Source organism: Mus caroli, unplaced genomic scaffold (genome assembly GCF_978045245.1).
Source record: "Mus caroli unplaced genomic scaffold, Mus_caroli_1 scaffold_8, whole genome shotgun sequence".
NCBI lineage: Eukaryota > Metazoa > Chordata > Mammalia > Rodentia > Muridae > Mus > Mus caroli.
In genome coordinates this window covers 32,650,222-32,666,482 of record NW_028227263.1, presented here as the reverse complement: position 1 = coordinate 32,666,482, position 16,261 = coordinate 32,650,222, and the positions used below count along the sequence as shown (strand labels likewise).

Genomic DNA, 16,261 nt, shown 5'->3' with positions numbered 1-16,261 from the left:
AACTATAATTTTGCCGATACAGGTTGTAAATATTTAGTTTTGCAACCCCTGTGAAAGGGTGATTTGACCCCTAAGGGATAATGCCACAGGTTGAAAAAGTGTGTAAATGTCAGTACAGGATATTTCAAAGTTACCCAAGATCAATACATTCTAAGTGAACTAATACTCTCTAAGTGATCAGTGTAGACTATTTCAAAATCATCAAAGAAATATCCTTTCTGAATGCCAAGATATACCCATGGATTTTTAACATTTGGCACTCACCGGAATTCCACACTCGAGTGAACACTTATGAGACATATACTTACATGCTGAGGCATCATTAAAGAATGTTAGAATTGTCAAAAAGGCAAGACCTCATATAACCACGTGTGTGTCGGGGGCTAAAATTTTCTTATACATGTCAAATTACATTTACACAGACTGAATGGAACAGGTGTAAGAATCTAGCTGAACTCTCCTAAGCCAGGCATTATATTTGCAAGTTATAAAACATTAACACACTTCTAAAGGTTTTTTTGTAATGTTTTCTTTTTCATTAAAATACTTTTATTCAAGCTAATAGTTTATGTTTCAAAAATCATCTTATTTATATGAATGAACCCTACCTAAAACATTTCGGGGGCTGGGAGAGTGACTTAAGTCATTTTTACGAATGTACAGGGATCCCCATATTGCACAACTGAACTGTAAAGAACCAAGTTGCAGTGCCATCTGCTGGCAAGGTCTGAAACTGGTGTTTCTGAAACCCAGCAGCCATTGTTTCCTTACTCTGTCTAAATACCTCTCCAAGGCTGTTTCTGAAGCTTAGCCCAGGGCAGGTCAGAGTGTTGCTGGTGGGGGTGGGAATGGACTTTAAGACAGTTCAACTTCTCCTATAGAGGAATGATAGCAATGATCACATCTTAGGAAGAGAAAATCAGGTTACTTAATTTAGTGCCTCTGGTATACCTGATGATCAAAGATTTACTTAAGTGCTTTTTTTTTTTTTTTCCTTTTTTCAAGACAGTTTGTCTGTATAGTGGTGGCACATGCCTTTAATCCCAGCACTTGGGAGGCAGAGGCAGGTGGATTTCTGAGTACTTAAGTGTTTTCTTGTCCTAGTTGTTTCTCTTCACAAATTGTTACTGACCTCAATTACTTATCTGTTGGCATGTGTCACTCACTGCCTTACAGGGCAACCTGGGATCAGTGATGTTTAAGCCTTGGCTTTAAATAAATACATGGGTGCTGTGATCCTAGCTAGCTGATTTACCCAGCTTTTGATATCTTCATGTACTGTGTAGAGAAAATATACTATATAGAGAAAGCAGTTTATAGAGGAGGCTGTTCCCCCTCATTATGACTGTTCTAACAGGCCCTTGCTTGATAGGGGGAAAAATAGGAAATTGAACCCATTTGAAATCCCCCCACCTAACATCTTTCCTCTTCTTAAGTTACAGAGCATATGATAGTAATTAAAATTTCTATTTGAGTGGGAAACTTTACTTTGTCCCCTTTTATTTGCAGATTCTAAATGGAGGGACTCCAGACATTCCTTCCACTGGACTATTACCAGGGCAGGCTCAGGAGACCCCAGGGTATCCCTATTCTGATAGTTCTTCTATTCTTGGTAAGTGTGTTATCATTCACCTCCATGAGTGAATAGTTTGCAAAATATCTTCTACAAAGAGGGTTTAAGAACTGATTGCATAAAACAAGCTAGTTTTGAAGCAGTGGATAATGAAGTGGATGTGTGAACTGTTTATATACTCCAGTGACCCATGTGCAGCTAGAGCCGCCCAGGCACAGGTTTTCTCCCACATAGTGCAGCTTTTCCGAGGCAGAGCCCATGCAGCTGCAGAGGCACTGAGTTCCCCAGTGACTCCAGCGCACCCAGCCCCTTCTCAATCTGCTTTCCTAGTTGCCATTGTTTCTAGAACCAACTCTTGACTAACTCGTTACCAAAATACTAAAATGGGTTCAACTCAAATTATTATTGCATTTTAAGGATTTTTGACCTTAATTTTTAGATGTTCTTTCTGAAAGGGTAGTAACAATGAAAAGTTATGGCAATGGAATCAATCCCCCAAATAACCCCTTGCTCTTGTTAAATAAACTTCCTTATTGGTGTGTTGAGAAGTTGCTTTCCAAATATAAGTGTGCTTTGTTATTCTTCACTGACAGTCCTTTCTTCCTTCCACAGGTGAGAACCCCCACATAGGCATCGATATGATAGATAACGACCAAGGATCAAGCAGTCCCAGTAATGATGAGGCAGCAATGGCTGTCATCATGAGCCTCTTGGAAGCAGATGCGGGGCTGGGTGGCCCCGTTGACTTTAGTGACTTGCCATGGCCGCTGTAGACACTACATTTTGCTTTGGCAACAGCTACAGTATCAAAGTGCATTAATGGTGAAGTTTTACAGTCTGTGAAGCTTACTGGATAGGGAGAGAACAGCTTTTATGTACTGACTCCATAAAAGCCATCTCAGAGCCATTGATACAAGTCAATCTACCATGTGTAACTTCAGACAAAGTGGAACTAAACCTGCTCCAGTGTTTCCTCATCATTGAGTTTGGGCTAGCTGTGGATAGCTTGCATTAATTGTATATTTTGGATTTTGTTTGTGTTGAATTTTTTAATCATTGTGCACAGAAGCATCATTGGTAGCTTTTATATGCAAAATGGTCATTTCAGATGTATGGTGTTTTTACACTACAAAGAAGTCCCCCATGTGGATATTTCTTATACTAATTGTATCATAAAGCTGTTTATTCTTCCTTGTAAGAATCCTTTACTATAAATATGGGTTAAAGTATAATGTATTAGACAGTTAAATATTTTTAATAAATGTTTCCCTTGTTCTATAAGTACTGTTCCCAATTGATAATTAGGGAGAAAATCTTCATATGCTACAGGGCTGGTTCATCCACTTCAACAGTGGTCTAAACACGTTCCTGCTGTTATGTTTACAATGTCCTTTTGCTCTTATAATGACTTCTTCCATGCTACCAGCTTAGACATATTATAAAAATAGCTCACTTCCAAACTGTAGCCACCTCAACTTATATGAAAACAAAGATATCAACTCCAATTTCCAGTGCTTAGATTTCAAGATTACAAGCTGGCTTCTCTAGACCTGCAGTTACATGGTGTGCTCAAGTTCTTTCCCAGGGGTAGACGTAAGCAACGACATCTGCTCTCTTTCTATGGTCCACCAAACTAAAGTTCACGCTGGAAACCAATGGGTTGATTTACTGGGCTTCCATACAGACACAGGTGAGAGGTTCCCTACAGGGGTGCTCCTACTCAAAGGCCACACTAGAAAGCCTTTACCCAGCTGAGAAAATGGGTTTCCCATAGGCATCCAGATGGAGCCTTAACCTTTTCCTCATCTTCCCCAGCCATATATGTTCTTATTCCCTCCAAGGCCATGCCCAATTAAAGGCAGAGTTGTATAGAACTGGAGGTGGAACAGCTGGACACGCAGGTGAGGAGGGTCTTATGATTTTCTCCACATCTCCTTGGGAGAATATAAACAGTCAAAAAGCCTATCGGGTGTTCTTTTGCAAACAGGCACAGCTGAGCACTCCAAGATGGCAATTCTGTGGCTCAGAGGACAGTCCTGGACTATTTGTATGGCTACAAAGAGTTAAGTGATCTAAGACCCAGAGCACTTAAAATATGAATCTTTGTTGTAAACCATGAAATATTAGAGTATTTGATGGAAAGAATATTGAATTAATTAGAAACTAGTCCTGAAAGTTAGGGTTCCTAAATACAGGCGTCATTCCATTTTCATATCCTGAAAATCTTGATCAACTGCTTTGGATTTATAGTATTTTTCCTGAACTTATAGGAAATCTAAGTGCCTCTTGCAAATATACCAAAGCGCTTTTAAAACTATCATTTGATTTCTAGTTATACATAACATATATGACACAGAATCTAGCCAAGGTGTTCATAAAGTTGGTCAGAAACATTAAAACAATGAAATTTTATTTTGATGAAAAACTCGAGTTTACAATCATTTAGTAAATGAAGAGCAAACAGTTCGTTTTCCTATCCCATAACTCTTAAGAAAAAAGCATTAGTAAATAAATATATGAACAGATTAAGGATAAGGCAGACTGGACAGTAAACCACCTCTTGACGTTCACCCTCCCTGCATGTGACTCACTCTAAAAGGGCTGCAGGGCTCTGGAGATGAGTGAACCAACACTATAAGCATCAAATTTTATCCTAATAGTTTAAATAAACCCAAGATAAATATGTTTTTGCTTGTTGTGGGCCAACTATACATACTGTACTGAGGAAAACTCTGATAGAAGCACTTATGTTATACTGTGCATCACAGCTCTAAAATGGCTTCAACAGCTCCATTTAACCACCATCTATAAAGTGCAACTCTGTAATATTCATCTTACCTGAGGCAAGATAAATATCAATCTACACTTAAAGTACCCCAGCTGCCAAATTCCCACCACTTCTGAGAAGACCTAGATATGTGAAAAAGGACTGTCCCTATACAAAGAACCAATTTCACAAACCTACTGGTAAACAAATACATTTATAGAACTGGAACGAGGATGCTAAAGTTGTACTCATTAAAAAACCATTCAGCTACCTTTGGTCTTTAAAAAAGCCTACACTGCAGTATCCTAAACATGTGCATCTCACAATGAAGAAAAGTGGCCTCGCAGTGCAGAATGAGGAGTACGACGTCACTGTGAAGAGTAGCATGCTATGGTTTCAGGAACATCAGCATCACAGCATTGGATTCTGTGCATCAGGATCGAGGTCATTATTGCCCGAGGCAGGGTGGCTGGGAAGGATATCCAACTCGTCCACCTGTGGAGTAGGGTGCATGACTACCAGCTGGTCCTGGGGAATGTCTGCAGCAGCTGCTGCCAGGTTGGTAATGGATTTACTCTTTACACACTGAAAGTCTACATGCCGACTCTTTCCTTCCTCCTTCTCCCAGGACATTCGAATGAAGGGTCTTTGGACATAATTGTAAATGACTTCTGGACGGCCCCCTGGCCTTTTCTTTACTTTTTCTTTGTAGGTAGGATAGCCTGGAGGAAAGAAAGGAATTTTAAAAGGGGACACTTACGACTTCTCATTCAAGTTAGCTGTTGAGAGCTTTTCAATTACTTAGTACTCAACCCCCACAAAACACTTTTAAGTGGGACCATGGAGGGTGGCTCTCCAGTCACTGGTGTGTAATCTGCAGTGGGTCTAGGCTTTATCCAAGCACCAGCAGCACTCACTCTCCTCACGGGATGACTGAGCAGAAAGAGCCGAAATTTCTGGCTCCATTAGCCTTCTAGCTTCCTTAAACTCCAGCCTTATCTTTATATTGCTTTAGAAATTTTGTTAAATAACAAAGAATAATCAGCTCTCTAGCAGGTGCTTAAATTCTGCAGCTAGCTTAGCAAGGGCAATATTTTAATCTCTTACACCATTTTATTATGACTTTCGACAGTGAATTAAATTTGTATCTACAAAGAGCTTTACTTAATTATAATTTTTTTTGAATCACAGTCACTAAAAGTAACAACTAGTAAAAATAACCCAAAGATTCAGAAAGCTATCAATTATTTATTAGTAAAGAGACTTCTCCAAACACATAAAGTCCTAGGAAAATACTATATACACGTCTTTCCCCTCCTTTCTATCAGCAAGAACAAACTAGAGATAAGTAAACTTTTCTGTCACAGGCTACATACAGTACATCATCTTGTAAATGATACAGTTTCTACTGAGCCTACCTAACTTTACCACTGTGAAGTGAAATCAGCCACAGAGAACAAAGAAATGACTCCAATAAAGCTATTAAAAAAAAAAAAAGGCAACAAGTTGGATTTGGTCTGTATCATAAAAAGGTTATCAGAAAGAGAACCAAAAAGATGATCAGTTAGTACTGTCTAAGGGCGTGTGTAGTCTATGTGTGAGGAAGCCTGGAGGGGTTTTGGTCAACAAAGACACAGGCCTTCTTTCTCTTACACTTCCAGTCCCCAACCATTAGAAGGTGCAGCCCTGAAGGTCTGAAGGGTTCTTTGGATTCCCTTGTTCTCTTTCCTTCCTAGACTTTTTAGAAGATTCAGCTTCCTATGTGACTATATTCCCATCATCCAAACAGAATCACTTCTATACAAACGGAATCACAATGCATGCTTGCTTTAAAACTGCTAATAATTTTTTTATGCTTCAAGGAGAAGGATGTGTATGCCTTAGTTATATTAGACTGTTTTAGAACCTGGTTTCAAATGACTCAATCTCAACTACCTTTATGCTATATATTTCTTCTCATACTATAAAGTCCCAGATGTCAGAAAAGCAAAAGGCTCCCAAGACCCAACAGGGATGATGACATTAGCTGAAATACCCAACAAAGGGGAAGGAGAACCTGTAGAGAGACCATATCCTGAGGTTAGGCACAGCCCCAGTTGAGGGATGGGGCCACCCACTCATCTCCAAAATTTTAGCCCAGAATTGCTCCAGAGACTGCCCTACCTGGGGATCCATCCCATATGCAGACACCAAACTCAGACACTATTGCTGATGTCAGAAAGTGCTTGCTGACAGGAGCCTGATCAATACAGATGTGATGCTCACCATCGGACTGACCACGGGGACCTCAATGGAGGAGTTAGTGGAATGAAGGAGATAGAAGGGTTTGCAACCCAATAGGAAGAACAGTATCAACCAAACAGAACCCCCAGGGCTCCCAGGGACTAAACCCCAACCAAAGAGTACACATGGAGGGACCCATGGCTTCAGCAGGCATCAATGGGAGGGGAGGCCCTTGGTCCTGTGAAGGTTTGATGCCTCAGTGAAGGAGAATGTTAGGGCAGTTAGGCAGGAGTGGGGGGGGGGGCATACCCTCATAGAAGCAGGGGGAAGGGGAAAAGGATGGGGGCTTGCAGAGGAGAAACCGGGAAAGGGGGTAACATTTGAAATGTAAATACATAAAATATTCAATTAAAAAACCCATAAAGCTCTCAAAATGATTGATTAAAACAAACTTAACTTATTCCTGAATATGCTTTGTATTTTTACACAATTGTTCTAGAATTGGATTCCCTCTGGAACTTCTGTGATTCCAGTATTTTTTTCACTCCTAATGGCAAAACATTAGGAGTCCACACAGAGTTAATCCTTTGCTGCTTATTCTCCAAAACACTCATTTTATTACAGTATCAGCAACACTAAATGGTAATTACCTTTGTTCACTCTGACTCCCAACTACTCAGAGTTCTCACATATATTATTTATATTTAAATATATTTAACTTTATGTTCCTCCTTTGGGGAATGTTCTCTATACCAAGGTCAATAACTCCATGATAATCAGAGACAGCATGCATCTGGGAGGAGAGGGTGTCTAGGTCCTTAGCAAAAAATGGTAAATATGATCTTCAGTATAGCTATTAACACTGTTATTTATATTTCAAATATTACCCCCTTCCCGGTTTCCCCTCTGAAAACCCCCTATTCCATCTCCCATGCTTCTATGAGGATGCTCCCCTGTGGGGCAACGGGCTATGCACAGACAGGCTGGTCTCCTGTCGAGTTGAGGTCGTGAACCCCGGTGAAACCTGGTGGTGATAATTTTCACCTACACGGGACAGAAGGCGTTCCCTCATGTCTCCTAGACCCCTGGCTCCTGTAGAAGTTATTGCCCCCACAGCCCCCACAGGAGAGGCTTGTGGCTAGCAGTCATGTACACAATGTCCCAAGCTTCTGACCTTCAGGCTAGACTCCTCCCAGTTACCTAGCAACAGCAAAATAACAAGCCCACTATAAGAGGGGCTGCTTGGCCCCACCTTTTACTTTCTCTTTCTTACTCTCTTAAGCTTTTACTTTCCTTACTCTCTAAGCCCTCTCTCTAAGATTTTACCTCTTTTCTCTCTCTCTCCTCTCTTCCCCCCCTCCCCCTTTTCTCTCCCCCCCCTGCCTTTCTACAATAAAGCTCTAAAACCATAGACTGTCTCTGTTCATCAAGGCCCACTGTACTTGGACAATGGGATAGGCTTTCTTCTAACAAGCTGCTTCTAACTTCCCATCTGAAGGCCTTCCTGTGCTCCAGTCACGGACCGGACTTAGGACACTCACCTGCGTGGGAACCTCTTCCTGTGCCCTCTTCCGGTATCTCAGGGGCAGAGAGTGTTGCCGCGGGGCCCCTATTCTGTTCTCAGCTCCTCTGCCGTATCCAGCATGGAATGCCAGAGACTGAGAACCTGGTACAGAGGGCTGCCCCTTGTCCACCTCCCTGCTGTGTGGGGTCAGATGCCCACCCGGGGCGGTGTGGAAAGCATGCACAGTCTTCCGTGTCCACCTCCCCAGAGCACAGGAACTCTGCCCGGACAGGGGCTCTCTCCCTCCCCCCTCTTCCCCTACACCCACAGCCCAGCACTCCTCCACCCACACACTCCCACCTCAACACCCTAGTATTGGGAAAGAATTCTGAAAACATGAGTACAAAAATATATAATTTCTCAACTATGCAAAATATAAGGATGCAATATTAATTATATAAGGGCTTTTGTGGACCTAGAAAAACAAAAGGCACTATGAGCCAGTTTGTCAGAAAGATACAAAGATTTCTGAGTTCAAGGTCAGCCTGGGACAGAATGGTAATCTCAAGATGAGATTCCCACCCAGTTTATTGTTTGTGCTTACAAAGGAAAAGCAGATCTCTGAATTCATTTGCCAAGCTAAAAAAGTGTACTTGCTGTCTTCTAAGAATCTAGGGGCTATGGTCATTGATTGCTGATTCATGGAGTGGTCAGAAGGAGCCTGGAGTAAATGACCAAATTGATATGTAAATAGAAGACTGGAATTTTAGTAGGCATGAGATAAGCTAGTGATGGCAATTTGTTTTAATTTTTTTTTTTCTAGCAAGAGCTGAGCTATCTATTTGTAGCTCTCTGGGAGAGCAAACACAGCTTGTTTACAATGTTTTCTAACAGGATTTCTTATTTTGGTTAGGAAATCTATGGAGAGTGAACACAGCTCTTTTAGAATTGTTTCTAAAAAATTCAAGAACTTTTTCTAGTAGCTTTTTTGATTTTGGTCAGAAAACTCACGAGCTAATTGAGAGAGCGTTTAGATTTTTTTCTAGCATGAGAGAATGGTTTCTAGCAGAGAGAGAGAGAGAGAGAGAGAGAGAGAGAGAGAGAGAGAGAGAGAGAGTTGTCTCGAGCTATCTCAAGCAAAAGGCTATCTCAAGCAAAAAGCTATCTCGAGCAGACTACAGAGCCAGGAGAGCTTTGTAGGGAGCCATCTCAAGCAGACTACAAGGCTGTCAGCTTGCACCCCATCATTTGACTTTGAGTCACTCTCAAACAGCCCTTCTCTCAGAAAACCCTTTCCAAGATGAGGCTGGTCCTTGGCAATGCTCAGCTTCTTACTTTTCCAAGAGGAAAAAACTTACAGACTTGATGGGAAAGCTGAGGGTCTACAAATCAGTTAAAAGAAAGAAATGCTTCAGAATCTAGAAGCAGTTATTGAAATAAATGCACAGGAGCATAAGGACTGTCTAGCCAAAGTCAAGATTAATTTATTTAAAACTGTAATGTGTCTGGACAAATATTGTTAAATACTGTTTCCATTTAAGGAAAAAAACAAAACAAAACAAAACAAAACACTTAATATAGGATTTCAGACATGCTTAGATTCTGATATCACAAAGTCCGGAACCAGACCCTTGCCTTTATCACGTCTTAGGGAAACTTAAAGATTAAAAAAAAAAAAATCAAAAAATTAAAAAATGAGATTTTTGCCCTTCCGGTCCACTCCAGCACCAGGGTGCCTTGCCAACGGAGTCTCTGGATACCCGCAAGGACCCACACAGGATTCCCCACGGGATCCTAAGACCTCTGGTGAGTGGAACACAGCGTCTGCTCCAATCCAATCACGCAGGACCCGAGGTTGCATTAACTAGGGAAGCAGACAACCTGGCCTGAGCTGGGGCACAAGTCCCTTCCAGTCCACTCCAGCACCGGGGTGCCTTGCCCGCAGAGTCTCTGGACACCCGCAGGGACCCACACAGGATTCCCCACGGGATCCTAAGACCTCTGGTGAGTGGAACACAAATTCTGCCAGGAGGCAGGTTCGAACACCAAATATCTGGGCACCTTCCCTGCAAGAAGAGAGCTTGCCTGCAGAGAATACTCTGACCACTGAAACTAAGGAGAGAGCTAGCCTTCCAGGTCTGCTGATAGAGGCTAACAAAGTCATCTGAGAAACAAGCTCTAACCAGAGACAACTGTAACAGCTAGCTTCAGAGATTACCAGATGGCGAAAGGCAAACGTAAGAATCCTACTAACAGAAATCAAGACCACTTACCATCATCAGAACCCAGCACTCCCACCCCACCTAGTCCTGGGCACCCCAACACAACCGAAAAGCTAGACCCCGATTTAAAAGCATATCTCATGATGATGGTAGAGGACATCAAGAAGGACTTTAATAACTCACTTAGAGAAATACAGGAGAACACTGCTAAAGAGTTACAAGTCCTTAAAAAAAAATAGGAAAACACAACCAAACAGGTAGAAATCCTTAAAGAAAAACAGGAAAACACATCCAAACAGGTGATGGAAATGAACAAAACCATACTAGACCTAAAAAGGGAAGTAGACACAATAAAGAAAACCCAAAGTGAGGCAACGCTGGAGATAGAAACCCTAGGAAAGAAATCTGGAACCATAGATTCGAGCATCAGCAACAGAATACAAGAGATGGAAGAGAGAATCTCAGGTGCAGAAGATTCCATAGAGAACATCGGCACAACAATCAAAGAAAATACAAAACGCAAAAGGATGCTAACTCAAAACATCCAGGAAATACAGGACACAATGAGAAGACCAAACCTACGAATAATAGGAGTTGATGAGAATGAAGATTTTCAACTTAAAGGGCCAGCAAATATCTTCAACAAAATTATAGAAGAAAACTTCCCAAACCTAAAGAAAGAGATGCCCATGAACATACAAGAAGCCTACAGAACTTCAAATAGACTGGACCAGAAAAGAAATTCCTCCTGACACATAATAATCAGAACAACAAATGCACTAAATAAAGATAGAACATTAAAAGCAGTAAGGGAGAAAGGTCAAGTAACATATAAAGGCAGGCCTATCAGAATTACACCAGACTTTTCACCAGAGACTATGAAAGCCAGAAGAGCCTGGACAGATGTTATACAGACACTAAGAGAACACAAATGCCAGCCCAGGCTACTATACCGGGCCAAACTTTCAATTACCATAGCTGGAGAAACCAAAGTATTCCACGACAAAAACAAATTCACAATTATCTTTCCACGAATCCAGCCCTTCAAAGGATAATAACAGAAAAAAAACCAATACAAGGACAGAAATCACGCCCTAGAAAAAGCAAGAAAGTAATCCCTCAACACACCAAAATGAAGACTGCCACAAGAACAGAATGCCAACTCTAACAACAAAAATAAAACGAAGCAACAATTACTTTTCCTTAATATCTCTTAATATCAATGGACTCAATTCCCCAATAAAAAGACATAGACTAACAGACTGGCTACACAAATAGGACCCAACATTCTGCTGCTTACAGGAAACCCATCTCAGGGAAAAAGACAGACACTACCTCAGAGTGAAAGGCTGGAAAACAATTTTCCAAGCAAATGGTCTGAAGAAACAAGCTGGAGTAGCCATTCTAATATAGAATAAAATCGACTTCCAACCCAAAGTTATCAAAAAAGACAAGGAGGGACACTTCATACTCATCAAAGGTAAAATCCTCCAAGAGGAACTCTCAATTCTGAATATCTATGCTCCAAATGCAAGGGCAGCCACATTCATTAAAGACACTTTAGTAAAGCTCAAAGCACACATTGCACCTCACACAATAATAGTGGGAGACTTCAACACACCACTTTCATCAATGGACAGATCGTGGAAACAGAAACTAAACAGGGACACAGTGAAACTAACAGAAGTTATGAAACAAATGGACTTAACAGATATCTACAGAACATTTTATCCTAAAACAAAAGGATATACCTTCTTCTCAGCACCTCACGGGACCTTCTTCCAAATTGACCATATAATTGGTCACAAAACAGGCCTCAACAGATACAAAAATATTGAAATTGTCCCATGCATCCTATCAGATCACCATGGACTAAGGCTGATCTTCAATAACAACATAAATAATGGAAAGCCAACATTCACGTGGAAACTGAACAACACTCTTCTCAATGATACCTTGGTCAAGGAAGGAATAAAGAAAGAAATTAAAGACTTTTTAGAGTTTAATGAAAATGAAGCCACAACATACCCAAACCTATGGGACACAATGAAAGCATTTCTAAGAGGGAAACTCATAGCTCTGAGTGCCTCCAAAAAGAAACTGCAGAGAGCACACACTAGCAGCTTGACAACACATCTAAAAGCTCTAGAAAAAAAGGAAGAAAATTCACCCAAGAGGAGTAGACGGCAGGAAATAATCAAACTCAGGGGTGAAACCAACCAAGTGGAAACAAGAAGAACTATTCAAAGAATTAACTAAACGAGGAGTTGGTTCTTTGAGAAAATCAACAAGATAGATAAACCCTTAGCTAGACAAACTAGAGGGCAAAGGGACAACATCCTAATTTACAAAATCAGAAATGAAAAGGGAGACATAACAACAGATCATGAAGAAATCCAAAACACCATCAGATCCTTCTACAAAAGGCTATACTCAACAAAACTGGAAAACCTGGACGAAATGAACAAATTTCTAGACAGATACCAGGTACCAAAGTTAAATCAGGATCAAGTTAACGATCTAAACAGTCCTATATCCCCTAAAGAAATAGAAGCAGTCATTAATAGTCTCCCAACCAAAAAAAGCCCAGGACCAGATGGGTTTAGTGCAGAGTTCTACCAGACCTTCAAAGAAGATCTAATTCCAGTTCTGCACAAACTATTCCACAAAATAGAAGTAGAAGGAACTCTACCCAATTCATTCTATGAAGCCACAATTAATCTGATACCTAAACCACAGAAAGATCCAACAAAGATAGAGAACTTCAGACTAATTTCCCTTATGAATATAGATGCAAAAATACTCAATAAAATTCTTGCTAACTGAATCCAAGAACACATTAAAGCAATCATCCATCCTGACCAAGTTGGTTTTATTCCAGGGATGCAGGGATGGTTTAATATACGGAAATCCATCAACGTAATCCATTATATAAACAATCTCAAAGACAAAAACCACATGATCATCTCGTTAGATGCGGAAAAAGCATTCGACAAGATCCAACACCCATTCATGATAAAAGTCTTGGAAAGATCAGGAATTCAAGGCCCATACCTAAACATGATAAAAGCAATCTACAGCAAACTAGTAGCCAACATCAAAGTAAACGGTGAGAAGCTTGAAGCAATCCCACTAAAATCAGGGACTAGACAAGGCTGTCCACTTTCTCCATACCTATTCAACATTGTACTTGAAGTCCTAGCCAGAGCAATTCGACAACAAAAGGAGATCAAGGGGATACAAATTGGAAAAGATGAAGTCAAAATATCACTTTTTGCAGATGATATGATAGTATATATAAGTGACCCTAAAAATTCCACCAGAGAACTCCTAAACCCAATAAACAGCTTCGGTGAAGTAGCCGGATATAAAATTAACTCAAACAAGTCAATGGCCAACCAGGTGTGGTGGCGCACGCCTTTAATCCCAGCACTTGGGAGGTAGAGGCAGGTGAATTTCTGAGTTCGAGGTCAGCCTGGTCTACAGAGTGAGTTCCAGGACAGCCAGGGCTACACAGAGAAACCCTGTCTCGAAAAACAAACAAAACAAAAAAACAAAAAAACAAAAAAAACAAAAAAAAAACAAGTCAATGGCCTTTCTCTACACAAAGAATAAACAGGCTGAGAAAGAAATTAGGGAAACAACACCCTTCTCAATAGTCACAAATAATATAAAATATCTTGGTGTGACTGTAACTAAGGAAGTGAAAAATCTGTATGACAAAAACTTCAAGTCTCTGAAGAAAGAAATGAAAGAAGATCTCAGAAGATGGAAAGATCTCCCATGCTCATGGATTGGCAGGATCAACATTGTAAAAATGACTATCTTGCCAAAAGCAATCTACAGATTCAATGCAATCCCCATCAAAATTCCAACTATATTCTTCAACGAATTAGAAAGAGCAATCTGCAAATTCATCTGGAATAACAAAAAACCTAGGCTAGCAAAAACTCTTCTCAAGGATAAAAGTACCTCTGGTGGAATCACCATGCCTGACCTAAAGCTTTACTACAGAGCAATTGTGATAAAAACTGCATGGTACTGGTATAGTGACAGACAAGTAGACCAATGTAATAGAATTGAAGACCCAGAAATGAACCCACACACCTATGGTCACTTGATCTTCGACAAGGGAGCTAAAACCATCCAGTGGAAGAAAGACAGCATTTTCAACAAATGGTGCTGGCACAACTGGTTGTTATCATGTAGAAGAATGTGAATCGATCCATTCCTATCTCCTTGTACTAAGGTCAAATCTAAGTGGTTCAAGGAACTTCACATAAAACCAGAGACACTGAAACTTATAGAGGAGAAAGTGGGGAAAGCCTCAAAGATATGGGCACAGGGGAAAAATTCCTGAATAGAACAGCAATGGCTTGTGCTGTAAGATCGAGGATTGACAAATGGGACCTCATGAAACTGCAAAGCTTCTGCAAGGCAAAAGACACCGTCAATAAGACAAAAAGGCCACCAACAGATTGGGAAAGGATCTTTACCTATCTTAAATCAGATAGGGGACTAATATCCAATATATATAAAGAACTCAAGAAGGTGGACTCCAGAAAATCAAATAACCCCATTAAAAAATGCGGTACAGAGCTAAACAAAGAATTCTCACCTGAGGAATACTGAATGGCTGAGAAGCACCTGAAAAAATGTTCAACATCCTTAATCATCAGAGAAATGCAAATCAAAACAACCCTGAGATTCCATCTCACACCAGTCAGAATGGCTAAGATCAAAAATTAAGGTGACAGCAGATGCTGGCGAGGATGTGGAGAAAGAGGAACACTCCTCCATTGTTGGTGGGATTGCAAGCTTGTATCACCACTCTGGAAATCAGTCTGGCGGTTCCTAAGAAAATTGGACATAGTACTACCGGAGGATCCAGCAATACCTCTCCTGGGCATATATCCAGAAGATGTCCCAACTGGTAAGAAGGACACATGCTCCACTATGTTCATAGCAGCCTTATTTATAATAGCCAGAAGCTGGAAAGAACCCAGATGCCCCTCAACAGAGGAATGGATACAAAAAATGTGGTACATTTACACAATGGAGTACTACTCAGCTATTAAAAAGAATGAATTTATGAAATTCCTAGGCAAATGGTTGGACCTGGAGGGCATCATCCTGAGTGAGGTAACACAATCACAAAAGAACTCAAATGATATGTACTCACTGATAAGTGGATATTAGCCCAGAAACTTAGTATAGTGAGATATAAGATACAATTTGCAAGACACATGAAACTGAACAAGAACGAAGACCAAAGTGTGGACACTTTGTCCCTTCTTAGAATTGGAAACAATCACCCATGGACAGAGTTACAGAGACAAAGTTTGGAGCTGAGACAAAAGGATGGACCATCTAGAGACTGCCATATCCAGGGTTCCATCCCATAATTAGCCTCCAAAGGATGACACCATTGCATACACTACCAAGTGTTTGCTGAAAGGACCCTGATATAGCTGTCTCTTGTGAGACTAGGCCGGGGCCTAGCAAACACAGAAGTGGATGCTCACAGTCAGCTATTGGATGTATCACAGGGCCCCCAATGGAGGAGCTAGAGAAAGTACCCAAGGAGCTAAAGAGATCTGCAACCATGTAGGTGCAACAACATGATGAACTAACCAGTACCCCGGAGCTCTTGACTCTAGCTGCATATGTATCAAAAGATGGCCTAGTCGGCCATCACTGGAAAGAGAGGCCCATTGGACATGCAAACTTTATATGCCCCAGTACAGGGGAACGCCAGGGCCAAAGAAAAAAAAAATGGGAATGGGTGGGTAGGGAAGTGGGGGGAAGGGTATGGGGGACTTTTGGGATAGCATTGGAAATGTAATTGAGGAAAATACGTAATAAAAAAAGAAAAGAAAAGAAAAAAATGAGATTTTTAAAAAAAATTCTCTAATGCAAGATTACTCATTCAAATAAGAACTATCCATTAGTTTTTATAACAAGGTAATGTT

At 40.7% G+C, this 16,261-nt stretch overlaps 2 protein-coding genes across 14 annotated transcripts in view; one reads left to right on the top strand and one right to left on the bottom strand.

The window, feature by feature from the left end:
• Bmal1 (basic helix-loop-helix ARNT like 1) overlaps positions 1-2,806 on the top strand; it is a 102,460-nt gene extending 99,654 nt beyond the window's left edge. For all 6 annotated transcript variants that reach the window (XM_029479644.2, XM_029479645.2, XM_021166155.3 and 3 more), the window contains 2 exons: positions 1,510-1,612; positions 2,186-2,806. In XM_029479644.2, the coding sequence (XP_029335504.1) occupies positions 1,510-1,612; positions 2,186-2,346 (264 nt within the window). In that variant the 3' untranslated portion in view covers positions 2,347-2,806. The remainder of the gene's footprint in view (positions 1-1,509; positions 1,613-2,185) is intronic.
• Positions 2,807-3,961: 1,155 nt separating this feature from the next.
• Btbd10 (BTB domain containing 10) overlaps positions 3,962-16,261 on the bottom strand; it is a 61,826-nt gene continuing 49,526 nt past the window's right edge. For 5 of the 8 annotated variants that reach the window (XM_021166507.3, XM_029479655.2, XM_021166508.3 and 2 more), the window contains one exon: positions 3,962-5,062. In XM_021166507.3, coding sequence (XP_021022166.1) covers positions 4,752-5,062 — 311 coding nt within the window. In that variant the 3' untranslated portion in view covers positions 3,962-4,751. The remainder of the gene's footprint in view (positions 5,063-16,261) is intronic. The other 3 variants (XM_021166515.3, XM_021166516.3, XM_021166517.3) reach the window with 1 other exon arrangement.